This window comes from Acinonyx jubatus, chromosome A2, assembly GCF_027475565.1.
Source record: "Acinonyx jubatus isolate Ajub_Pintada_27869175 chromosome A2, VMU_Ajub_asm_v1.0, whole genome shotgun sequence".
In the NCBI taxonomy this organism is placed as follows: Eukaryota; Metazoa; Chordata; class Mammalia; order Carnivora; family Felidae; genus Acinonyx; species Acinonyx jubatus.
The window spans coordinates 7,242,868-7,268,506 of record NC_069383.1 but is presented as its reverse complement, the minus strand read 5'-3'; the positions used below and the strand labels follow the sequence as shown (position 1 = coordinate 7,268,506).

The 25,639-nt window shown below is 53.6% G+C and overlaps 1 protein-coding gene and 1 long non-coding RNA gene across 3 annotated transcripts in view; one reads left to right on the top strand and one right to left on the bottom strand.

The window, feature by feature from the left end:
• Nucleotides 1-768, bottom strand: part of LOC113604210 (uncharacterized) — a 4,722-nt gene extending 3,954 nt beyond the window's left edge. The window contains exons 1-2 of the long non-coding RNA XR_003426088.2: nt 640-768; nt 32-173 (exon numbers count right to left, since the gene is read on the bottom strand). This is a non-coding gene — a long non-coding RNA (uncharacterized LOC113604210). The remainder of the gene's footprint in view (nt 1-31; nt 174-639) is intronic.
• ZNF282 (zinc finger protein 282) lies at nt 706-25,639 on the top strand. 2 transcript variants are annotated; one of them, XM_027075707.2, is made up of 8 exons: nt 706-1,395; nt 3,707-4,126; nt 12,933-13,059; nt 13,595-13,714; nt 15,510-15,629; nt 16,864-16,977; nt 18,424-18,537; nt 24,669-25,639. In XM_027075707.2, exons 1-8 carry the CDS (start codon nt 706-708, stop codon nt 25,424-25,426), a joined length of 2,463 nt encoding a protein of 820 aa, XP_026931508.2. In that variant the 3' UTR covers nt 25,427-25,639. The 2 variants fall into 2 exon arrangements, with proteins under 2 accessions (XP_026931508.2, XP_026931509.2); XM_027075708.2 differs by lacking the exon at nt 18,424-18,537.

Sequence of the window (25,639 nt, the reverse complement as noted above, 5' to 3'; positions counted from 1 at the left end):
CGGAATATGATGCTGTAAGCACAGGTCTCACCTGGGCCGACAATGCCTTTTATTTTACTAAGTGCAATGGGACCAAAGGGTACCAGTCTGGGGTGATTCTGTGGTAGGCCTGCCTCTACACAGGGCAGTAAGTAGCTTTGGAGAACTTGGTCTTTAGAAGAGAAGAACTAGTCCTTTAGGAAGACAAAGTAGATACAATTTTAAGGATAATTGTAAGACATCTTTGGGGGGTAACTACCTTAGTTGGGTGCCTATTATGTGCTAAGCACTGTTCTCGTCTCATTTGATTTTACAGCTGTGGAGTAGACATTTGCTTCATTTCTATAGGAAGAGACCGAGGGGAAGGTCAGAAGTTAAACTGCTCACGGTCACAGCTAGCGAGTGGTGATTTTGGAACTTAAACTCAGGTACATCCAACTGCAAAGCCCACCCTCTGCCTAAGCAGTACCGGGCACATAGTAGCTGCTCAGTAAATATTTGTGGAATGAATGAGTGAATTTCCCCCTCACCCTAATCTCCATCAGCCTACCAGGGCCTCCCCCTGGTTCCTGCTCTGATTTAGCTTGACGTTTCAAAGTGATGTTGACCTATATTTAAAGGTTTTGGAAGAGGCTGCTATTAAAATACGGTGCACCTTACCTGGGAGGAAGAGTTCGGCCCTCTTCTGACACGTTGGCCCAGATCACTTCTCTGTCATCCAGACCAATGCAAAGGCCTGGAATTGGTCGCGGTAAATTTGGATTGGGAAGAGGGAGAGTGGGAGGTAAAGCCCGTGAAGGAACGAGGGAAGGGGAAAGGCCAGAAGATACAGTCCGCAGGCACAGTTACTCTTGCAAATTTTTCAGTAGGGTCAGACACCATTTCCCTTGGGGATGCCCAATACATATTTGCAGCATTAACAGAAATCGGGACCCGGCATTGTTTGGGACTCTGGGGCCAGGCATCCCACACGCAGGGATCCAACGAGCATATCCACCCAGGGCCACCTGGGGGGCGGCGGTGGGCGTGGCCCAGGCCCCGAAGTGGCCCCCGCCGGTCCCCGCGGGCGGGCAGGAGCTCGGAGGCCATTGGCTGGCGAGCTGGCGGCGCAGGGGCGGGGAGCGCCGCCGAAGGGGACTGTTTGCTCCTACGGGCTGTAGATGGAGCTGTCCGGCCCCGGCGAGGGGGAAGGCGCCTGGAAAACGTTCTTCTTCTCCCTGGCCGGCCCGAGCGGGGAACAGCACTCCCAGGATGCAGTTTGTGTCAACACGGCCGCAGCCTCAGCAGCTGGGCATCCAGGGCCTGGGGCTGGACAGCGGGAGCTGGAGCTGGGCCCAGGCTCTGCCCCCGGAGGAGGTCTGCCACCAGGAGCCGGCGCTGCGCGGGGAAATGGCCGAGGGAATGCCGCCCATGCAGGTGGGTGCAGCCCCCGCCCAGCGCCATGGCCGCGCCGCCTGGCCGTGGGGGCGGGGCGCGGGGCTGCGGGCGCCCGGGGGCCCTCGGCGTGCGGGCGCGGAATCGGAGGCCCCGGTGGGCCCGGGGCCCGGGCGGACTCGCGCGGCAGGCGGGGCGCGGCGGCTCCGAGCAGGCCCGGCCCCGAGTCCCGCGGCCGGCCCCGGCGCCCGAGCAGGCCCGGCCCGCGCGCGCCGCCGAGCAGCAGGCCCCGAGGCCGCGTGCACGGGGTGCGGGCGCCCGGAGGAGGCCCCGCGGGGAAGGGGGCCGAGACCTGGCGGAGCCGTGACCGCGGCTCACCTTCGCGCCCGGCGGCCGAGCGCTCGGCCCGCCGCACTCGTGCCCCGGCCCCGGGCGTGTGCGCACCTGCGTACCCCAACAGGTTTACACCGTAGCCACTTTGACAAAAAAACATTTTTGGATGTTGTATTGCCATCTTGCACCAAGTCTAACGAGTCATTCGCTTTTCCCTTGCACCGGGTGTGACGGAGGAGAGGGGCCGTCGAGAGGTGACTTTGCCTTCTTTTCAGCCGTTGGCAAACTTGGCTGCACGTTAGAGTCACCCGAGCGTTAAGACTCCTGACGCCCAACTTGGCCCCAACCCAGTGAAATCAGCGTCTCTAAGGTTGAGAGGAGACACCAGTCAGTTCTTTAAAGCTCCGTGAGGATCTCAGTGTGCAGAGGAGTTTGATAGCCAGTGCTTGGGAGCTGTGTACTGTGTAAAAGGCGAGGAGGTGGTGCCCATGGAGACCTGGACGGGTCTCCCCGCCCCCCCCCCCCGCCCCCGCCCCCGGAGAGTGTGGGAACCGACCCTGGGCGGATCCCCCAGAAGCCCCCTCTGTTCCTGGCCTGCTTCTCGACCGGGTTCTGACAAGTTAGCCGGGAGCTGCTCCGTTGTGTTGGATCATTTTTCAGCCTTAGGTCTCCAAACCTTCCGAAAGCAAATTGGGCCTGGGGACGCTCTGAGCTTCCGCTGTCGGCCCTTGTCTCCTCCTATGGGCCCGGAGGAGTCAAGCCTAAATCTGCTCAGATGGATGGCTTTGATGGAAACATCGCCTCTTTCTTCTGCAGGGCCTGGCATTCAGGGCCCTGTTCCCCTTTATCCCAGGTCACCGAGCGATTCCCTGGAAGCTGTGGGGTGTTCCTCTGTGACGGTCACAGCTGCTTAGAGTTAGGGCAGTTGGCATGCCTGTCCCTAGCCTGCCCGGGTCACCCCTAAGCAGCAGGCCACCACATTGCCCAGCCTGAGGGCCTCTTCAGCAGCAACAGGGAGAAAGGAAAACGATACCTCCTCCCATCGTACATGTAAGGAGAATTGGCTATCATCCCTGCTGTTGTCCATTATTAAGCCCTGGTTGCTGCTATGGTATGGGGCTGGTTCCCAGGTCACCAATGAACTGTGACCACCCCCTCTTGGTCACAGGGTTTAGCTCCCAACTTGTACCCAGGGGGCCTCACCTTCTGGGGGCAGAGCTGCACCCTGGGGTGCCCCTCCTCCAGGAAGCAAGGACGGGACTGGGAAGTCTCCTCTTCCTCTTAGGCACGTCCTCTTCTCCCCTCGTCAGTGAATGTTTTCTGGCGAGCCTATTTTCATTTTAGAAAATATGAATAAGTAGTTGTGTATGGAAAAAAGGCTGCCCTTCAGCTCACTCACTGGGCTCCCTGGTGGCTCCTTGGGTCACAGCCCTGCTGGGTATGGTGGCACTTTCCTCAACTGTGTTTTTGTTCCCTGCGGCACCTAGAGCTGCCCCATTTGGCGGTGAAACCAGGTGCCGTAGAATGACCACCACTTCTCCGTGCCTCAGTTCCATCATCTCGAAGGCGGAGATAATGATTCTTGCCCCAACCTGCTTAGAGATGGCTGGGAAGATTAGGGTCAGATGACTTACAAGAAAATTCTTACTCTGAAACAGAAAGCACTAGGCAACTCCAGAGAGAGAGTTCATCACTAAGTCTAGCCCCTGAGGAAAGCGGCTGTTCTGTGAAAGCGATATGCGACATTGTAGGCGAGGGGGGGGGGGGGGGGTTGTCCACAGCCTTGACCTGCCAAGGGTCGAGGTAGGTGAACCAGTGACCATGGCAGGAAATGGGAAGGTTGGCTGGGCTGTTTGAGCTGTCACTGGGGACATTAACGAACACCGTGGCCTGGAGGGTGGGGGCATGGCGGAAGGGCGAGAATCTGGGGCATTTGATTCGTTGTTTCCTGTTGTCAGGCCCCACTCCCCACTCACATAGGGTCTCATCCCAGGCTGTCACTTTCTCGCTCCGCACACAGGCTCAAGAATGGGACATGGATGCCCGGCGACCGATGCCTTTTCAGTTCCCGCCCTTCCCAGATAGGGCACCCGTCTTCCCTGACCGCATGATGAGAGAGCCCCAGCTGCCCACAGCAGAGATCTCGCTCTGGACCGTGGTGGCCGCCATTCAGGCCGTGGAGAGGAAGGTGGATGCCCAGGCTAGCCAGCTGCTAAATCTGGAGGGGCGGACGGGCACCGCCGAGAAGAAGCTGGCAGACTGCGAGAAGACGGCCGTGGAGTTTGGGAATCACATGGAGAGCAAGTGGGCCGTGCTGGGGACCCTGCTGCAGGAGTACGGGCTGCTGCAGAGGCGGCTGGAGAACATGGAGAACCTGCTGAGAAATAGGAACTTCTGGGTGCTGAGGCTGCCGCCAGGCAGCAAGGGGGAGGTCCCCAAGGTACGTAGCGGTCCGCGCGGGCAGAGATGGAAGCGAGGACCCGCACATGTGAACAACTCTTGATTTCAAATTGCCAGTCCTGCCCATGAAACTCTCTGGCTCCCCCATGTGGGATTTCAGTTTCTCTTAAAGCCTGCCTCCGCTTAAACAACCTAGTCTTGAATTTTCTAGCTCCGTGAGGCTGCCCTCTACCCATTGCCCGCAGAATCCGTGTGCTGCTTCTCTCTGTTGGCCTTTCCCGTCACCTTTCCCAATACCCCCAAGGTACCTGGGTGTCTGCAGACTCCTGCAGCTCTTCACTGCTTGGGGTTTCTCCTTGGCACCTACAGAGGACCATGAGTCATTGGTTATCTTTGGATGAACTTATCCGAGCGTGGCTGAGACACACCCCAAACCATGCTAACTGGAATTGCTAGGAGGTTGTGACCGTCCCCTCTGTGGGCCCCTCTTGCAGCTCAGAATTCATGCTCCATCTCCCCCTTCCATTCGCTCTCCCACTGTCCCTCTGGATCCTCAACATAGCACGGTCGATCGATGACCCCGCCTTCGGGTCCACTGAGAAAATGGGAGTCCTCAAAAGAGATGCACGTGAAGCCACCACGTTCATCCGATGCTGCCTCGGGCCTGCTGCCTTCCCTGTTCCTGCGGCCTTACTGGCCCACCCTACACCGACCCCGGGGCTCATCTGGCCTTCTCCCCCTTTCTCCTCTGGGTCGTCCACTCCCCCCTCTACTGGTTGCTCTAGACATCTTCGAACATTGCCTGTCTCTGTCATGAAACCGTCCCTAGACCCTGCCTCTCCCTCCAGCCCGTGCCTCATTTCTCTGCTCCTCATTAGAGCAGAATTCCTTAACCGAGTCATCAGTATTTGCTGTCTCCAGTTCCTTCTCTCCCTCCCCTTTTTCATCCTTTTATTATAGAAAATTCAAATATACACACAAGTAGGTAGAATAGTGTGATGAACTGTCCTGTGCCCGTCATCCAGTTTTGTTTTGTTTTTTTAATTTTTTTTTTAATGTTTGTCCTTGAAAGAGGCGGGGGGGGGGGGGGGCAGGGCAGAGAGAGGGGGAGACACAGAATCCAAAACAGGCTCCAGGCTCTGAGCTGTCAGCACAGAGCCCAGCGCAGGGCTTGAACTCACGAGCCATGAGATCATGACCTGACCTGCAGTTGGACCCTTAACCAACTGAGCCACCCAGGTGCCCGTCCTTTGTCCAGTTTCAATGGCTGTCAGCCCTTGGCCCGTTTCCTCTAAATCCCTACCCACATCCCCTCCCATTTTATTTTGAAGCCAGTCTCAGATATCAGTCTTTTTTTTTTTTTTTTTTGGTAAATATTTCAGTCTACAGCTCTAAAAAGTAGAGTCTTTTTCTGAAATAATGTTTCAATATTGCTACCACCACAAAAGCCTCAGCCCACTCAGACATCCAGTCAGTGTTCACATTTTCTGGTCTTCCAAACATGTTATAATTTGTTTTCTATTAATTTGTTTGGATCAGAACTTAAGAAGGTGCTATTTTTTTTTAAGTCTTTTAAAATCTGTCAGTTCCTCCATCTCTTTCATTTTTCCATGAAAAGTGTCTGTAGAGGGGCACCTGGGTGGCTCAGTTGGTTAAGCATCTGACTTCGGCTCAGGTCATGATCTTGTGGTTCGTGAGTTTGAGCCCCATGATCCCCTGTGCGCTGATAGCACAGAGCCTGCTTTGGATCTGCTGCCTCCCTCTCTCTTTGTACCTCCCCAGCTCTCTCTCTCTCTCTCTCTCTCTCTCTCTCTCTCAAAATAAATAAACATTAAAAAAAAAAGTGTAGAAGAAAGTAGGCCGTGTGTCCTCCCAAGTTTCTGACTGTCTGGATTCTGCCTCTGCGTCCTCCATGGTCTCGTTGAACGTGTTCCTCTATTCTCAGTATCCCAGTACCTTGGTAATTGGATCATTCTCCCTGGAACCTCTGCCCACCAGGCTTTTGCTGTCACCTCTCCATCCTGTTCGTCTTGCCAAAGCCTTCAGGATGTCCACAGTCAGTTCTGTCTTCGTCCTCTCTGCCCCGAAGGTGGCAATGCATACAGGAAGCCACCCCCTCCTTGAAACACCTTTTCACATGGCTCCCAAGTCACCTCTCTTGATTCTGCTCCTATCTACTCGTGGCTCCTGCTCAGTCTTCCGCACTGGTTCACCTCCACTTCCTGACCTCTTCTGTTTGGAGAGGTCCGGAGCTGGGTGTTGACCTTTGACTCATTATCTACGCTCCCTCCCTCATGATTTCATTTCGTCTCAGAGTTCTGAATGCAGCCTGTGTGCTGTCGGCTCCCGAATGCAGTCTCCCCCTCCCACACTCTCTCTCTGTCTCTTGCCCAGACTTCCTTCTTAAATGCTAGATTCACATGTCTACCTGCTAATCCAGTGGTATTCAATTAGTATCTTAGATTTAACAGGACCAAACTGAACTCCCATCTTCCGCCTGAAACCTGTTCTAACCGAATCATCCTTGTCTCCATGGAAGATGACTCTACCCTTCCAGGTGTTCAAGCCAAAAACCTTGGGGTCACGTTTGCTTCCTTTCTTTCTCAACCCTCCTTCCAATAGATTGGTAAATGCTGTCTGCCTGACTCTTCTTCAAAATACTATCCATGGTCTAATCTCTGCTTTCCATCTCCACTGCTCCCACCATCATCTGGTGGGAACCTCCGTCGCCATGGTCTCCTGCCTGTCTCCATCCTCGTCCCTCACCCTGTACAGTCTGTTCTCAGCAGAGCAGCCAGAGCAATCCTTCAAAAATATAAACCAGTTAGTGGCACCTGGGTGGCTGATTTAAGCCTCTGACTTTGGCTCAGGTCATGATCTCGAGGTCCGTGAGTTCGAGCCATGAGTAGGGCTCTGTGCTGACAGCTCAGAGCCTGGAGCCTGCTTCAGATATTGTGTCTCCCTCTCTCTCTCTCTCTCTCTCTCTGCCCCTCCCTCAATTGTGCATGTTCTCTCTCTCTCTCTCTCAAAAATAGACATTTAAAAAAATTTAAAAAAAAAATCAGTTACTTCTGCTTAAAACCCCCAAACGGCTTCCCTCTCATGCAACATAAAAGCCCCTGTTCCATCAGGAGCCCTCTCTCCAGCTGCACCTTTCTGACCTCCTCTCCCCTCCGCCCTTCCTGTCCACTCCTTCCCAGCCACGCAGTCTCACCTCAGGGACTTTCGTCCACTAGCAAGCTCCCTCCCTGAGTACCTACCTGGCCCCCTCCTGTCGCTTTCCATCCGTCCGGGGGTCTGCCCTTCCATGCCCCTCCCCCCAAACAAGAAAACCACGCCCCCCCATCCCTACATGCTCTTTTCCCTGTCCCTGCTCTGTGCCATTGGTCACCTTAAGTATGTACTTTCCTTTTTTTTTTTTTTTTTTTTTTTGTCCCCTTGGATGGTTTTCTCTGACCGGAATGTCATTTCTGCATGGTTCACTGCTGTGTCTCCTTGCCTATAGCTGTACCTGACTTTAGTCAGTATTCCAAAAGTATTTGCCGAGTGACTCTGTCCAGCTGGAGAGCTCCCACCTCCAAATAAGGGATTGGGTCTCCTCTGTCTCCATATCTGCTGAGGCAACCAAGGCAGTGACTTTGCCAGCAGAGTGGTGTGACGGCAATTTATTGCGGGCTCCTAGAACTGAGTTGTAAGAGTGGTTTGGTTCCTCCCGCGAATACCCCCTCCCACTGCAGCCATAGACACTCCTTCTCAGTGTGGTTTGGCACACTGCTTATCTGGCCCAACCGGCATCTCTTCACACACTGCCCTTTCCCCTTCTCCGTGCCGCATACTTTAACCCGGCTCCGTGGCCTCCGGTGGCACCTTTGTGTGTTCTGTGCATCGGATCGGGCGTTAGGCGTTCCAAGTTGACACGTGCCCTCGCAGAACGATGGGATGGGTATGGGGTCTGGGATCAGAGGACTAGGGTGTGACTCTCGGCTTTTGCCATGTACTGTCTTCCTACACCTGCTGAAGTCTGTTTTTGGTTGTCGCAGAGCCTCCTCAGTCCCTCTTTTGAAAGAAGTGAAGGAGAAGTAAATGATTCTGTAGGTAAATGCCCAGCTGGTCCTTCTGAGTTTCAGTATTCTCATGGGAAATGAAAATGATGATACGTGTGCCGCATGAATTGTGAGGATTCATTGATTTTGTTGATGGGACAACACTGTGTAGCTCCCTGTGTGTTAGTTATCTGTGGCTGTGTAACAGATTACTCCAAAACTTAGCGTATTTACCATCTTGTGCTTTCTGTGGGTTAGGAATTTAGGGAGTTTTGGCTGAGTGGTTCTGGCTCAGAGTCTCATGAAGTTATAATCCAGTTTATGGTCACCTGAAGGCTCGGCCGAGGCTGGAGACCCTGTCTCCAGTATGGCCCACTCACTTGGCTGATGGCAGGAGGCCTCAGTTCCCCACCATGTGGACCTCCCAACACGCCTGTTGTGTCCTCACGACATGGCAGCTGTCCCCCAAGACTAAGTGACCCCAGAGAGAGACCGGCGCGGAGCCGTAATGTCTTTTATGACCTGGTCTCAGAAATCGTACACATCGCTGCTTAATTTGTTAGAAGTGGGTCACTGAATCTTCTGCCCACACTCAGGGGGAGGAGAATTGGGCTGTACTTTTGGAAGGGACGGTCAAAGAATTCATGGGCCTATTGTAAAACCCACGCCCGTAAAGCACCATGAGAAAGTTAATTAACGTTGCTAGTAATAGTTAGAATTCATCGTGTACTCTTGGCCATGCTAAATGCATCTGCTTTGTCAGATCCAAGGAAGGCTGTTGTCTCTCAGATCCTCTGTGCCTTTTGGGTTCTATTGTGTCTGTTAATTGGCCGACAGATAATTCACAGATAGTCTTTTCTGTCTAGCCAGACTGTAGGCTCCCTGTAGTCTCCGGCCATGTCTCAGACTGTATCCTGGCCCAGGGAAGTTTTTATGAAGGGATATCTATTTCCGACCGCAAGAATATGATTCCAGAATTGTGACTCTTCATAGAAATGATGAAGTGAGGCCGAGGAGTCGGCCTGTTGGAAAAGAGAATGAACTTGGTTTTGGATACGTGTAGTTTGAGGTACCTAAAAGGCGACTGAATGGAGCCACTCAGAGGGCTGTGGAAATCTGAACTTTGAAGGCAACAAGGAAAGCCAAAGAGTGTCATGTGCAAAGAGGTAACCACTGAGGTGGTGCAGGGGATGAATTTGCCGAAGAAAAAGCGAAGGAACAGGGAAGGGGAAGGGCAGAGCCTTGGGGTTGGGGGAGGAAGAGGAAGCAGTAAGCTGTGGTGGGCGGGAGGAAGCAGAGTTGTGGAAACCAACAAGGAGAACATTCCAGAAAGGCGATCTGCCCTTTCAAAGAGGTCTGAAAGGGTGAGGGTTAACAAGAGGCCACTGATGACCATCCAGGGTGTGGTTTCGGAGTGTGAGGGGTTCATAGCCGGATTGTAAAGGGTTAAAGGAGGCATGGGTTGTGGAGAAGAAAGTGCCAAGTGTGTTTCAAGCGAAGAGGGAGGGTAGGGTCTCTTGATGCGGCAGAGTTGGGTTCATCTTAGGTTGGGTGACCCACACAGGAGAGCCTGGGATGTCAGAGAGAAAAGATTGTTTGGGTTGAGTTTCCCGGGCAGGAGATGGAGGAGAAATGAGGGGCACGTTAGCAGGAGGGTTGACTTGGTGAGACCAGCAGCTACCTGTGATCAGAATCTGGGACCGATGGGGGGAGGGGAGGGTTGGGAGGAGGGAAGAGTTTGAAAGATGCCTCTCAGGGAGCGCAGCAGATGCCAACAAGATCAACTAGAGGCTTCCAAAGCAGCCTTGGGACAAGTGGCACGAATGTATGGTGGGTGTCACCTGCAGAATTTTGTGACTTTTGTCTAGCAGCGGGAAATTCAAATGCGGAAAGTGGTCTGTGTTGGTTTTCCCAGGTTGGGGATTTGCCGAAGTCTGGTGGAAGATCCAGGAAATTAGGAATTCTGTTCTGTCTCTAAAGATGGGTGATGCGTGAGCTATCACTCAGCGGGTGGCATATAGGTGTGCAGGATGCCCGTGAGGTTATGAGCACCTGATGTGAGAGCAGACAATTCTGTCCTTTTTTTTTTTTAACGTTTATTTATTTTTGAGACAGAGAGAGACAGAGCATGAACGGGGGAGGGGCAGAGAGAGAGGGAGACACAGAATCTGAAACAGGCTCCAGGCTCTGAGCTGTCAGCACAGAGCTTGACGCGGGGCTCAAACTCACGGACCGTGAGATCATGACCTGAGCCGAAGCCGGCCGCTCAACCGACTGAGCCACCCAGGCGCCCCTCTGTCGTTTTCGGGTTTTTTTTAACGTTTATTTATTTATTTTGAGAGAGAGAGAGAGGGCATCATGTGTGAGAGTGGGAGAGGGGCAGAGAGAAATAGGGAAAGAGGAAGAGAATCCCAAGCAGGCTCTGCACTGTCAGCATGGAGCCCGACAAGGGGCGTGAACCCACGAACCGTGAGATTATGAGCGGAGCAGAAAACAGACACTTCACCAACTGAGGCACCCAGGTACCCCCAAGACATTTTTAATTTATATAAAGCTTCTGCCCACTCACTGAGCTGGGCACCAGCGGGTCTGGTGTTTTTGTTTTTGTTTTTGTTTTTTTGAGAGAGAGAGAGAGTGCATGAGTGGGGAAGGGGCACAGAGAGAGGGAGACACAGAATCTGAAGCAGGCTCCAGGATCTGAGCTGTCAGCACAGAACCCGACATGAGGTTTGAACTCGTGAACCGCAAGATCATGACCGTAGCCAAAGTTGGACGCTTAACTGACTGAGCCACCTAGGTCCTCTCTTTTTTTCTTTTTTTTTTAATGAAAGTTTTTTTTTTTTTTAAGTTTATTTATTTGAGAGAGAGAGAGAGAGACAGCACCAATGGGGGAGAGGCAGAGAGAGAGAATCCTAAGCAGGCTCTTTACTGTCGCTGCAGAGCATTATGTAGGGACTTCATCCCACGAACTGTGAAATTGTGACCTGAGCCGAAACCAAGAGTCAGATGCTTAACTGACTGAGCCACCCAGGGGCCCCTAGACATTTCTTCTTCTTCTTCTTCTTCTTCTTCTTCTTCTTCTTCTTTTTTTTTTTTAAATTTTTTAGTGTTTATTTATTTTTGAGAGAGAGAGAGAGAGAGAGAGAGAGAGAGAGAGAGAGACAGAGCATGAGCAGGGAAGGGGCAGAGAGAGAGGGAGACACAGAATCTGAAGCGGGTTCTGGGCTCTGAGCTGTCAGCACAGAACCTGACTCAAGGCTCGAACTCGTAAACCACGAGATCATGACCTGAACCAAAGTTGGATGCTTAACCGACTGAGCCACCTAGGTACCTTCTTTTTTATTTTTTTTTAATGAAAGTTTTTTTTTTTTAAGTTTATTTATTTGAGACAGAGAGAGCACGCGTGCGCACCAGCAGGGGAGAGGCAGAGAGAGAGAATCCCAAGCAGGCTCTGTACTGTTGCTGCAGAGCCTGATGTGAGGGTTGATCCCACGAACCGTGAAATTGTGACCTGAGCTGAAACCAAGAGTCGGATGCTTAACTGACTGAGCCACCCAGGGGCCCCTAGATATTTCTTCTTCTTCTTCCTCTTCTTTTTTTAAATTTTTTTACTGTTTATTTATTTTTGAGACAGAGAGACAGAGATAGAGCATGAGCAGGGAAGGGGCAGAGAGAGAGGGAGACACAGAATCCGAAGCAGGCTCTGGGCTCTGAGCTGTCAGCACAGAGCCCGATGCAGGGCTTGAACTCAAGAGCTGTGAGATCATGACCTGGGCCAAAGACTGAGCCACCCAGGTGCCCCTAGATATTTCTAATGTAAAGGCACTGCCCACTCACCGAGCTGGACGCCAGTGGGCCAGGCGCCCCGAGGGCTGTCCTTACCTAATGTGTCCAGAGGTGCCACAGGGGCTTGCCTTGGCCGTGTGTGCAGGTTCGAAGCCTGACCCGCTCCAGTTAGGGCCGGGGAGAATGGAGGGTGGGAGGCCAGGATGCGAGCGATGGCGACAAGGCCGTGTGTCCCGGAGGGGAAGCTCAGATAATAAAGTCATGAAGCGAAACCATTTTGAAAGATTCGGTGCGAGGCTGGGCCATGCCGGTGAGTGTCTGAGGGGAGTAGAGACAAGGACCCTTGTCATACCGAAATAGGAGTCCTGGAGAACAGACTAGACTGGGTGGAATCACTAGGGAGCCACACTGGTGATGGGTGAGCCAGGCTGCAGTGGACTTAGCTGCCCAGTACTGGCAACAGCCGTTCGACGTATTCAACACACAGTTACTGGCTCCAAAGCAGGTGCCTCCAGATGCTTGGGATCTAGCGTTGAACCATCGAGGTCAAGGTCCTGCAGCTTTAGCACACGCCCTTAGATTTACGTGTTTTGGTGACAAAAACGTAAGTGTGTACCTCGAGCTAACCTGACTGGAAATACAGGTTTGGGGACAGGGACCCCCCCTCTGAGAACCTTCCACACCTCCGACACCTGGAGTGCCAAAAGCAGCATGTGGATTTCAGCTCTGCCTTCAGGTACCCAGTTTACCTGAAAGCGAACTTACAAAGGATATGGTTAAGTGCATTAAAAAAAGGGGGTGGGGCAATGGCATGTTGACCATCCTGTTTTGGAAGCATAAGAAGATCGGGAGTAGAGTGGACTGTCCCCACTGAGGTGGACTGGGCTGGGATCTGGGGGACAAGGAGCCGTGGAGATCGAAGGCCAGGCTTTGGGGTGAAAGGGTCCCCGTGGCCCCTGGAGGGGAGGCTGTGGGGACAAGCAAGCAGGTGCCAGACTGTGACTCTTGTCGGCCCAGGTTCCGGTGACATTTGTCGACATCGCTGTCTACTTCTCTGAGGATGAGTGGAAGAACTTGGACGAGTGGCAGAAGGAGCTTTACAACAACCTTGTCAAGGAGAACTACAAAACCCTGGTGTCCCTGGGTAAGAGCGCCCTCCCTCCTCTGGGGCAGGCAGCGTGTGCAGAGGGCAGTGAAACGCTTCCCAACTCACGTTCACACCACCCAGGCAAGGTGTTCGTGTTTATCCCTCAGGGAAATGCAAGAAACTCTGTGCTTATAATGCCCTAAAGATAGAATGATTCTAACAACACGATGGTTGAAAGCCCAGTTACAGGAACTGCCACTATAGCACTCAGCTCGGGGCTGCTTAGTTCTGGAATGTAGCCAAACCGCATCACTGGCACCTGACTACACGCCTCATCCCAATAGCCTTGGACGAGCCACGGTCTGTCTGCTGCTGGCTTTTAGAGTCCAGCTGTTTCTACACCAGAACCTGGGAATCCGTTCGCTGGTTCTCAAGGTTCCTCATAAGAGATTAGCTCGTATACGTGATGGCCACCGCCTCGAGGGGCCCTCTGGTGGGGAGGGCATCTGGAGTGAGGGAGACTTCTGCCAGCGCCCTTGATCGGGATCCATTGGTCTCGCTGTGTCCTTCCTTCCCTTCCAACTCATTCTAGACGCGGAGGGCGCAGTGCCCAAGCCGGATGCGCCATCCCAGGCGGAGCCCAGGGAAGAGCCTTGCGTGTGGGAGCAGCGTGACCCAGAAGAGCGAGAAATCTTAATGGATCCAGACACAGGTGATGACAGCTGAAAAAAAGCCCCGGGCCAAGGTCAGGGCAGGAGAGAAGCCTCACCATCCTTGCTTGAGTTCAAGACGGGCTTCCCTTGAGTCATTCTTGGGGCCGGTTCTGCCACCACCGAAATAATGGCAGTCACTTACAGGAAGAGGCTTCTGGGCCCAAGGAGCACCGAGCTTGTCTGTTGGGTCAGAGCCAGGCAGCTGTGGAGGCCCAGGTGAGCTGGGCAGAGAGAAGAGAGGAGCAGGCTCGCAGCCTCCCAGGCCTGACCTCCGCCTGCAGGGAGAGGCCGGAGACCTGGGAGCAGCCGGGCCTAGCCCCGGGGCAGATGGGGAGCCCGCATGGATACAGGGTTTTGCTGGGGCCTCACCACAGGCAGATTCACACTTCACGCCTTCCTCACTGCCTTCCTTACTCAAGAGGGGATGTGTGGTCCCCAGGAGATCTAGTTCCTGACATTATGAGTAGGGGAGGAGGTGTGGGGACAGAGGATCTGAAGCAGGCTCAACACTGATAGCACAGAGCCCAACTCGGGACTCGAACTCAGCCATGAGACCGTGACCTGAGCCGAAGTTGGACGCTTAACCGACTAAGCCGCCCAGGCGCCCCTGAACTCTGTCCTTTTTAAGGAAGCTCCCTTAGAAGGTAGTGACCCCTCCTTGCCAGTCTGTTCTCTTCATGTGCCATAAAGTCACTCTTTTATGTATGTATTTATTTATTTTAATTTTTTTTAAGTTTATTTATTTTTGAGAGAGAGAGAGAGAGACAGAGTGTGAGCAGGGGAGGGACAGAGAGAGACAGAGACACAGAATCCAAATGAGGCTCCAGGCTCTGAGCTGGCAGCACAGAGCCCGACGCAGGGCTCAAACTCACTAACTGCGAGATCATGACCTGAGCCGAAGTCGGACGCTCAACCGACTGAGCCGCCCAGGCGCCCCTAAAGTCACTCTTATAAAGTGTGTAATTCAGTGGTTCACACAGCTGTGTGACCATCACCACTGTCGAGTTCCAGAACATTTTCCTCACGGGAGACCCCGGACCCATGAGCAGTCACTCCTACTTCCCCCGCCAAGCCCCCGGCCCCCAGCCACCGGCCACCACTGATCATGTCTGTCTCTGGACAGTTCATCCGAGCGGCCCCTTCCCTGCCTTCCAGCGCTGCAGGCGTTCACATTTCAGTCCGGTACATCAGCAGTCTCCCCGAGTTCTCATCCATCCCTGTGCGGGAGCTACAGCCGTGATCGCTATGCCCACATTGTGGGGGGAACGAGCAGGCCGAGAGAGAGGTTGGGTGACTCGCCTGCTGGGCTGCAGGCAGTGTTGAACCCAGTCCCTCATCTAATCTGTCCCCCTCCACCCAAGCCGCCCGCTGCCGGGGCTGGTACATCACGCCATGGAACATCAGAAGGACCTGGCGTGTGTGTGTGTGTGTGTGTATCTGGCCACCTCTTTCTGACTGGGGTGAAAAGTGAAAATCAGTGACTCCTACACGGAGGTCAAACTTCTGACCTGGTCCTGATTAGCACCGAACCCAGCCTGGGCTGTTTCTGGAACTCTCTCCCGGCCTTATTACAACTCATCTTGTGGCCAGGCCTACCCCTTTGTCCTGAATACTGATTGTTTCTCTGCTCCCAGGACCTTCTGCTTCTCGGGGTCCCCTGCAGTTGCCCACCAGGAACCCGAAGCCCCCGTGTCCTTCCCTCACAAGTGCCGTCAGCCGTGCTCCTGACCCCAAGAACATCCGGGTGATGTTGTTCAGAAAGGACACCAAAATGACATGATTCCCTCTCCCCAGGAGCGGAGCCCCTGGTGCCTGCACAGGATTCGTCCTCTCAGGTAAAGCGGGAGGAAGCCCTATGTGTCCGGGGCCAGCGGGGCCTGGAGGAAAGAGCCGTCCCCACGGAGTCTGTTACTGGTGAGTGAGTCCAGGACCTGCCCGAGCCAGGGAGGGAGAGGAAGGGCCCGGCATGGTCTGACGGCCCCCAGCATTGTCCATTGTGTGTGCCAGGCCAGAGGCCAGAGCTGGAAATGGAGAAGTTGGACCTCGGGCGGGCAGAGAGACAGGGTTTCCTGAAGGGGCACGAACATGGCTCCGGCAATCTGCCGCCCATCCGGGCTTAGCTTGTCCTGTTTCTTGTCTTTTTTGTATCAGTTTTCAACTATTTTAACTATTCCCGAGAACCCACAAGGTGAGTGTGGGTGTGTGTCCGGGTGTGGAGAGAGAGAGACTGATTGATTTTAAGGACTTGGCTTCAATGATTGTGGAGGCTGCCGTGTCCAGTCTGCTGGCCGGATCCCCTCTTCCTTTGGGGGTGCTCAGTCTTTTTCTATGAAAGCCTTCAGCTGTTGGCATGAGGCCCACCCACGTTGTGGAAGGCAGTCCATTTGACTCAAGGGTTCCTGATTTAAATACCAATCTCTGAAGAAAAAAAAAATACATTTACAGAAATATCTAGAATGACGTCTGGCCAACTATGTGGGTTCCATGGCCTAGCTGTCACAAAATTACCCATCACAGGATCTCGTAACATACTATAGCTCATTACTTATCCAGAGGTTAGAGTTCCACAAACCTCAGCCCCCACTTAGTCAGAGCCTCACACCCACAGGTAAGGGATCACATCATCTGAGTGGGGGAAAGCCTGTTCCCTTTCCATCAGGCATGCTCCCAGACGGCATCACAGTATTAGTGTCTTCAAAGAGAGCTTTGAGAGATAAGAAGGCAAGAAAGAGTAAATGAGGTTGAGCAGACTGCAGAAGAGAGAGCATACATCTTAGAAAAATCCCAATAAAATGGTGAATCTAAAAGGCTCATGGAAGGCCTCATTTTCCTGGAAAATCCCCTCGCGAGGAATACCTCTGGCCACGGTGGAGCTTTGGGCTCAAATGTGACTTACTCTAACGACTGAAGTTCCCGAAGCACAGAAAGACTCTCTCTCAAAGTCACTGGTAATGATGCTCGCCCCACAGTATCCACTCATCTGCCACAAAAGCTCCATTAAATGGGGACAAGCTGACTTAAACCTTTAATTAATTAGTGTGATTCAATTATGCCTGAATTTTAGGGAAAAGAGATCGTTGCAGGATCAGAGCACAGACTTGCAGGCCCCCTCGTGTCCCCTGAGGCCTTTGTTGCTGTATCCCCACAGACTCACCAGCCTCCGCCCAGGACCTCTTGTCCCGGATTAAACAGGAGGAGCACCCGTGCGTATGGGATCAGCAGGATCTGGCAGAGAGAGATATTCCAACGGACCCCAATTCAGGTAAGCAAGATACCAGGATGAATGTCAAGGACATGGAGACTCTCTGAGTTTTGTAACTGCTGGGAAGTCAGTCTGATCACTTTTGGTTAAAGGCCAGTGAAAGGCTCAGGGGATAGAATACAGCGTGTCCCTCAGTTAGCAACTTCATACAGATTTTGGAATCTAACCATTCGTAAAGTACAGAGGGCTTTTCTAAAAGAATCATTACATTGACAGTTTATTGCGTCAACGTAACTGACGCGACAGTTATTTCAGCAATGACAATTTTTGAGCAATAAATATAACCAGAAAGACTTTTAGAACTGGTGTATATTTCTGTGACAGAATGAAAGTAATTTACGTTTTTTGGAATTTTTCATGAGTGGACGCTAGTTAAATCTCTTCTGAGCAACTTCTGGGTACGGTCCACGCATACAGAACAATGAAGTTGCACCTGTCTGGGACCTGCGTGTGTGTGTGTGTGCGCACGCGCATGTGTGTATGTGTTTTCACGTGTGCTTGTAGAGCTGGAGAAGTCCCGTGTCCTCATATTTGGTAGCGATGACCCCAGGGTCTCAACTGACCCCACACACCAGGAAGACAAGATCAGACATAAAAGCTAGCATTCCTGGGGCACCTGGGTGGCTCAGTTGAGCATCTGACTTCGGCTCAGGTCATGATCTTACGGTTCGTGAGTTCAAGCCCCGCATCAGGCTCTGTGCTGATAGCTCGGAGCCTAGAGCCTGCTTTGGATTCCGTGTCTCCTTCTCTCTGCCCCTTCCCTGCTTGTTCTCTCTCTCTCCCTCTCTCTCAAAAATAAAATAAACATTAGAAAAATTAAAAAAAAAAAAGCTAGCATTCCTTGTTTCAACTTTAGAACTTAAAAAATTTTTTTTTGTTTAATGTTTATTTATTTTTGAGAGAGAGAGACAGACAGAGAGAGGGAGCACAAAGAAGGGAACAGAGGATCCAAAGCAGGCTCCATGCTGATAGCAGAGAGCCCAATGCGGGTCTCAAACCCGGGAACCGAGAGATCATGACCTGAGCTGAAGTCAGACGCTTAACCAACTGAGCCACCCACGTGCCCCTGCCATTGCTGGTTCTTAAGTCCTATCACTCATACCCCGGTCCCATGGGCCGTCAGACACCAGGCCTCCCTCTGGCCTCTTGTGGACCTGCAGGCAGACAGATTGGAAGATGCAGGTTCTCATCTGGGTTCTGCAGCTGCACAGACTTTGGGTGAAGCCTCCTCCTCTGTGGCCAGCTCAATATCTTGAGCACAAGCGAGATCCCATCCGTGAGGGTGCTTGGGAGGGTGAGGAGGCCAGGAAATGAGACAAAGATGCCCCACTGCCACGTGCCCTGTGAGCCGGGGCGGCGGGCCTTGCATGTGAGGGTTTTCTAACCCTTGATGGGCTGCTCAATGGGAATGAACAGAATCTCAGGCTGCCTTCTTTCCACGAACAGAGTCTCTGATCTCAGCACATGACATTCTGTCGTGGATCAAACAGGAGGAGCAGCCATACCCGTGGGGCCCACGTGACTCCATGGAAGGAGAGCTCGGATTAGACTCTGGCCCCAGTGAGTAACGCGTCCCCTGGGGCCCCTGGGTATGTCGTCCACAGGGCTGGTTGCTTGCCTCGGCCTACCCCCTGACAGGGTGATGTTCTGTATCAAAGCACTGTCTCCTTTCCTCTTGGAAGACGGCGGGCATGTTTGTGTCCTTGTGCTGTCCTCTTCTTTTTTTTTAATGTTTATTTATTTTTGAGAGAGAGACACACACACAGAGCACGAGTGGGGGAGGAGCAGAGAGAGGGAGACAGAATCCACAGCAGGCTCCAGGCTCTGAAGTGTCAGCACAGAGCCCAACGTGGGGCTCGAACCCACAAACTGTGAGATCATGACCTGAGCCGAAGCCGGCCGCTCAACCCACTGAGCGCCCCTCCTAGCACTGTCTTAATAAGGCACCACAAACGGGGTGGCTTAGAACAACAGGAAGGTATTGTCTCTCCGTTCCGGAGTCCAGAAGTCTGAAATCAAGGGGTCGGCAGGGTCATGCCCTTTCTGAAAACCTCCTAGCTTCTGGTGTTTGTGGCAGCGTTTAGCATTCCTTGGGCTTGTAGATGCATGGCTCCACCTCTGCCTTTACCCTCGCGTGGTGTTCTCCCTGCGTGTCGGTGTCCTCTCCTAGCCGTCTTCCTTTAAAGACATAAGTTAGCGTCAGGGCCCACGCTACTCCAGTATGACCTCATCTTAACTAATTACGTCTGGAAAGAGGCTGTTTCCAAATAAGGTCACTTTCTGCAGTACCTGGGGTTTGGATTTCCACATCTTTTGGGGGGGCTGTAGTTCAGCTCGTAACAGCAGGGAAAAGGAGAGGGGGCTGGGAGAGAGCCGAGCCACTGGCGCCTGAGCAGGAGTTGATGACACCGGGTGGCTCACGTAATTAGAAGACGCTGGCCGTAGTCCCAAGCCAGCCCTGAGCTGACCTCCCGGAGTAGCTGGTAAAGATACTAAAGCTCCAACAGGCAGAGGGGATTTTTTTTTCCCCCAGTAGGTAAGGGACCAAACGTCTCACATGACTTGGGTCTCCTGGGTCTTTTTTGAAGTTTCACTTATTGGCCAGTGACCTTAGGCATATGTTCGCGGATCATTTAACACCCTTAGCGTCTGGCTGGCGTTCCTTGCCAGACTTAGCACTATGTCCTTGCCCTCGAGATGGCTGACTTAGTGTCTTCTGGTCAGTATGCTCCCTGTCCATACTCCTGAAACCCTCCAAGAGCCTAGAATCCAGGGAAGAGCTAAGCACATAGATTATTTCTGATCGGGAAGGCCCTTTAAAACCCAGGCAAGTGGATCCCGCTCTCCGTGAGACCAGTTGAGTCCAGTCTGGAAGAGTTGGCTGGGGCTGGAGGACTGGTCAGGGTGCCGGAGAGGAGCCGCGTGTGCCCTTGTTGAAAATAGAATTTAAAGTGGTCCTCTTCCAACCTGCTGCTGGGCTGGGGTGAGACTGGGCAGGCCAGGGGACTGACTGAGGCCAGGAAGAAGTGACCGTAGTTTTCCACTTCCTTCTTGATGGTGCTCAGGCCGTTTCTGGCCTCGAAGACGTAGGTGCTAGTTCATCAAACCCCGTGCCAGGAATTCTGCCCAAACCTTCGTCCCTCAGCACGACCACTTGATTTCTCCAAGTTGCCTGGGGGTGCGTGGGCCTGGAGGAGCCTTTTCCTGGAGACCTTATGTGGCCGTGGGAATGATCGAGGGGAGTCTATACAGAGACTGCAAAGCTTTGCAAGTGAGCAGACCATTTTACCTACTCGGTTTGGATATTCTAAGTCACAGAAAGATTTGCCTCGTGCTGTTTTCTCTCTGGGAGGCCTTCGAACCTTGGCATTTGGGAGGCAATGCCCGGCGTTTGGGAGACGGGAGTGTCGGGAAATGCTCCTGCCGGCCCGGTCACCAGAGCCTCTTATCAGAGCTTCCTGACTTTCTCCCGAAGGGGGGGCCCACCTTCCGCTTGTTCGTCTTGAAATTAGTATCTCACCTGTGGTATCGCTGAGGTTTAGACAGTACCCGTCCTTTCTCAAGGACAACAGGATGGACTTTTGGTGAGACGTGGGATCACGTCTTCTGGAGAGGGTTTGGGACTGGAGAGGGTAGTGGAATTAGAGTAAAACACAGAACCCTAGGATGCCCGTCTCTGCCAGCCTCCTCCCCCCTGCCCCGGGGTGTGCAAGAAAGACCTGGTGTCCTATTTGACCCAAAGTCAGACTTTGGCCTGATTGGACACTACATTGTAGTAAAAGGGATTCCTCAATTATATATGATAGCTAGTGTAAGACAGGAAGAAAAATCTAATTCAGTCAAAGGGAAGGGAGTGTGCGTGAGGCTTCATCGAAGCAGGAAGTCTGAGGAGGACTTGGAGTCCCGTGGCTACCAGGTGCTTCTGGAGCGAGTGGGGTCAGGAGCCTAGAGCCAGACTCCCCTACGCAGATGCCAACACCTACAAAATGCGATTTGAAGGCCCGCTCCTGAAATTCCCACGTTGTTCGCTGCCTTGGGTTAAAGCACTGGTCCCCGCCTTTTTCAGTTTCTGTTATTTGAGAAATATTTCCTCAGTGCCTACTCTGCTATGCGGTATTACAAGTACTTAGGAACAGCAGGGAAAAAGAGCCTGGGTCCTTCCTTATGTGGGAAGGTGATGGGGGACAAGCAAGTTCGCGAGCATACCAGATAAAGTCAGGAGCGGTCCGGGCTCTGAGGTGATGACTCGGGGCGGGGGGGGGGGGGGGGGGCCCGGGGGGTTAAGTCAGGAAAAAGGCCTCCCTGGGGAAGAAACAGGTTAGTGACATGATCTGGTTTCCTTTTTTTTTTTTTTTTTTAATGTTCATTTATTTTTATTTATTTTTGAGAGCGAGAGAAAGGGAGGGACGGAGAGGGAGTGGGGGGGACAGAGAGAATCCCAGGCAGGCTCCATGGGGTCAGCGTAGAACCCGATGCGGGGCTCGAACTCACACACCGTGAAATCAGGACCTGAACCAAAATTCCGTTTCCTGGAATGGTGAGTCCTGGGACAGAGCCGGTTCACTGTGTAAATCAAGTGCTCTACTTTGGGCCTGTAAGATCTGAGATGTCATCCAAGTAGGCAGATGAACACAGGAGTCTGAAGTTCAAGAGAGAACTCGGGGTTAGATTCACCTGGGGTTGTAGGTGGCAATGACTTCTGACAACAGCTCCCTGGAATTAGACCAGACTTCCCAGGTGAAGTGCCCTCCTCCACGAGACTGCTCTGACTTCAGACACCAGCTGCAAATTTGAGGGTCCCCAACCCACTCACTTGTGACCATCTGGGTACAAATTCAGGGGTTCCCATTAGCCCCTGGGGTTCAGTTCACTAGAACAACTCACAGAACTCAGGAAGGCATCTATACTCATAGTTAGTTTTATTAGAGCAAAAGGATTCAAATCAGAACTAGCAAAAGGAGAGATCCACAGGACCAGTTCTGGAAGGGTCCTAAACATTGAAGCTTATGGAAGCGTATGTTGTCTGCTCCCTGTGGGATCAGGAGTGTCACCGTCCCAGCACAGTGATGTGTGACAATACACAGTATGTTTTGCCTATTAGAGAAGCTCACGGAAGCTTCTGTGTCTAGAATTTTTACCGGAGTTTCTTTGCATACTTCTGATTGACTGAACCACTGGAGGTGAGGTCGAGGTCGTTCTCCAGCCTGTCCCCTCTCTCCAGTCGTGGGGACGGTCTTACTGGCCTAGGCAGCCCAGATCCCGAGTCATCATTTTTTGGCTTCCCCTGTCTAGGCACTCACCACGAATTGCCTCATTAGCATAACACCAGAGCCTACCTTGAATAAGAAAGACACTCCTTTCACCCTGGAAATTCCAAGGATTTAGAGGCTACCTCCTAGGGACCAGGGACAAAGGCCTGCTAAATTATTATACATAGGTTATTTTAAGGCTGGGGACTCTAAGAGATCTAGGGAGAGCGTAGACAAAGAATTAAAGAGGCACGAGGTGTGAGCCTGGAGGAAATCCAGAGGCTAAGAGAAGAGACTCTCGAGGGAGGGTTAACTACAAACACAACAAGGGCCTGAATATGCAGGACTGCGAAGAGGCCATTGCATTGGGCAACTTGGAGGTTGTTGATGACCTTGAAAAAGTTGTTTCAGCAGGGAGAGTTTGAAAGAGATCAGTAAAAGCAAGGGTAGATAACTCTTCAAGAACATTGGTATGAAAAGGACCAAAGATGAGGTGAGATGGGGTAGCAGAGCCTGGGAGCACATGGGGTCCGGGGAGAATGTTCTCTTAAATTGGGAGATACTGGACCACCGTGCCTGGTAGGCTGTTCTCCACTGCTTTAGACCCCTGATTGAAACTGCCCTCAACAATGAAGACATTTATTCCACTACGTAACTAAGAGGCAGTTGAGGTTCAGCCTCAGGTTGATTCAAGGATGAAGTTACGTTATCCGGGACCCGGGTTCTTTCCATCTCTTTGTTCAGCCTCCTTGGAATGGCTGGAGCAAGATGGGCACAGCTCTTCCAAAGCAGTCACATCCAGACCAGAGGGAAAGGAAAGGTCATCTCTTTTCCTACACTCGAAGGAGTGAGGAAGCACCCAGAAGCCTCCTCCTCACGTGTCATCGGCCAGAACGAGGTCACGTGCCTAAGTCTGAATTCATTACTGGCCAGTGAGGGCGGGAACAACAGTTCTCAGGCTGGCGGCTGGAAGAGGTGGGATGTATGCCCCATAAATCAGGGCACGCTGAGAAGTAGAGTAGGGTGACAGGCTGGGTGGGGGCCCCTTTTGAGATCTGTGCAATTTTTGCCAGCCATCTTCAGCTGCTCAAGCATGGTTGCTGTGTTGGGGTTCCCCAGGCAAGCAGAGCAGAGGCATAAAGGGTGTTTCGTGGCCCAGTGACCCCGGTGCTGACCACGGGAACTAAGCTGGGTCAGCAAGGGAGGGCAGAGGGGAGCGGGTGCATGATGGGAAGGTGAGAGCAGTGCATTGATGCACACACCGAGTTGGAAGAATTATCAGAGTAGAAATTAGGACTGTTTCAAGTTGGGTTTCCTGGGAAACAGGCCCTGAAATGGAGGCTTATGTGCGTGTGGTTCCTTGGGGTCCCCTTGGGAATGAAGGGGTGAGAGAAGCAGGTTGGGTGGAGGGAGAAACAAGGCCCGTGGTGCAGCTGCGATGGAGGCCACAGCCCACGATCAGTCCTACAGGATTGAAGGCCTGGCACCCTGGATCGAGGCCGGGAGAGTTACTGAGGCTTTGGCCCCTGGCCAGTGTCCTATGGAGTTGGCTCTCTACCTCGTCAGTTTTTTGGGGTTTTTTTTAAGTTTATTTATTTATTTTTGAGAGAGAGAGAGAATGCTTGGAGGAGGGGCAGAGAGAGAGGGAGACAGAGAATCCCAAGCAGGCTCCACACTATCAGCGTAGAGCCAGATGCGGGGCTTGAACTCACGAACCACGAGATCATGACCTGAGCCAAAATCGAGAGTTGGAGGCTTAACTGACTGAACACCCTCCCTACCCGCCCCCCCCCGTTGTCTGGTCAGTTTTGATGGGGATAGAGACGGCAGGCTGGGCCCAGTGGTCCAGGCACTGTGCTGCTGTTCAAGTCTGAAGGCCAGTGGCTTGAAAGAAACACGACTGAAAATGGCCGTGTGGTTCTGGTCCCCACTCCCTGCATTCCATTTCTGTAGGCCCCCAGACAGGCTTTCGCCTTGGATAAGTTCTGGTAAATTCTTTCCCTCTGGTCCAGAGATTCTCCTTAGATAAATTAGCATCAAACATCAGAATGCGGTTGTTTTCTTATTTCCTGGCAATTTGGCCTTCCAACGTGACTTCCGCATAGCCCAGCCCCCACCCCCACCCCCCCATCCCTGCCCCTGCTTTCTGCAGGTGTTTCCTCTCCTAACTGAGTGCCACCTGCTGGACCTGCTTCTGGTGCTCTCCAGCCAGCGGGTGGCTTTGGGCATGTCAGAGGGTCAAGGAGCCCCGGAACCATAGGGAACATGCCCCCTGCCCTTGCTCAGTCCCCTCATTTTTTCGGAGAAGCTGAGGCCCAGAGAGCCGCAGAGGAAATCCGTTAAGGGCCTGGGCCCCTCTCAGGGAGGGTGTGCGGGGGGAAGGGGGGGACCCCGGACAGAGCGCCATCAGCATGTCACTTCTCCGTGTGTCCTCCTCTGCAGGTGACAGCCTGCTGCTGGTGAAGAACCCGCCCCCCGCCCCGCAGCAGCCGCAGCAGCCGCAGCCGCAGCCGGCTCCGCCGAGCCTGGCGGTGCTCCCGGCGGCCGAGACGGGGGCGGGCGGCGGGCCCCCGGACGACGGCTTCCCCGCGCTGGCCGGGGAGCGGGGCGCGGGCGGGGCGCAGGGGGGCGGCGGGGGCGCGGGCGGGGGGCCCGGGGGCGGCGGCGGCTGCGGCAGCTGCTGCCCGGGCGGGCTGCGGCGGAGCCTGCTCCTGCACGGCGCGCGCAGCAAGCCCTACTCGTGCCCCGAGTGCGGCAAGAGTTTCGGGGTACGCAAGAGCCTCATCATCCACCACCGCAGCCACACCAAGGAGCGGCCGTACGAGTGCGCCGAGTGCGAGAAGAGCTTCAACTGCCACTCGGGCCTCATCCGCCACCAGATGACGCACCGCGGCGAGCGGCCCTACAAGTGCTCCGAGTGCGAGAAGACCTACAGCCGCAAGGAGCACCTGCAGAACCACCAGCGGCTGCACACGGGCGAGCGGCCGTTCCAGTGCGCGCTCTGCGGCAAGAGCTTCATCCGCAAGCAGAACCTGCTCAAGCACCAGCGCATCCACACGGGCGAGCGGCCCTACACGTGCGGCGAGTGCGGCAAGAGCTTCCGCTACAAGGAGTCGCTCAAGGACCACCTGCGCGTGCACAGTGGCGGCCCGGGGCTCGGTGCCCCTCGGCCTCTCCAGGCGCCACCAGAGCACGACTAGGGCTGGGCTGGGGGAGGGGAGGGCCCGGCGGCAGGAGCAGGGGGTGGGGAGCGGCCCCGGGCTGGGGGCGCGTCCGGAACACCCCCCCCCCCCCAACCCGATCCTGCCCGTGGTTCGTGGTTCTCGGCGCGCCTTCCCTCCCTCCACCTGCCGCCCGCTGGAAATTGGGAAGAGGAATTGCACTCCAGACAGGGTCCTGGGGGGGGGGGGGGG

Coding starts and splice junctions, on each gene's coding strand:
- ZNF282 (XM_027075707.2), top strand. CDS start 706: ATGCAAAGGCCTGGAATTGGTCGCGGTAAATTTGGATTGGGAAGAGGG. Junction 13,715..15,509: donor CTTAATGGATCCAGACACAG/GTGATGACAGCT, acceptor CCCTCTCCCCAG/GAGCGGAGCCCCTGGTGCCT. Junction 15,630..16,863: donor CCCCACGGAGTCTGTTACTG/GTGAGTGAGTCC, acceptor GTATCCCCACAG/ACTCACCAGCCTCCGCCCAG.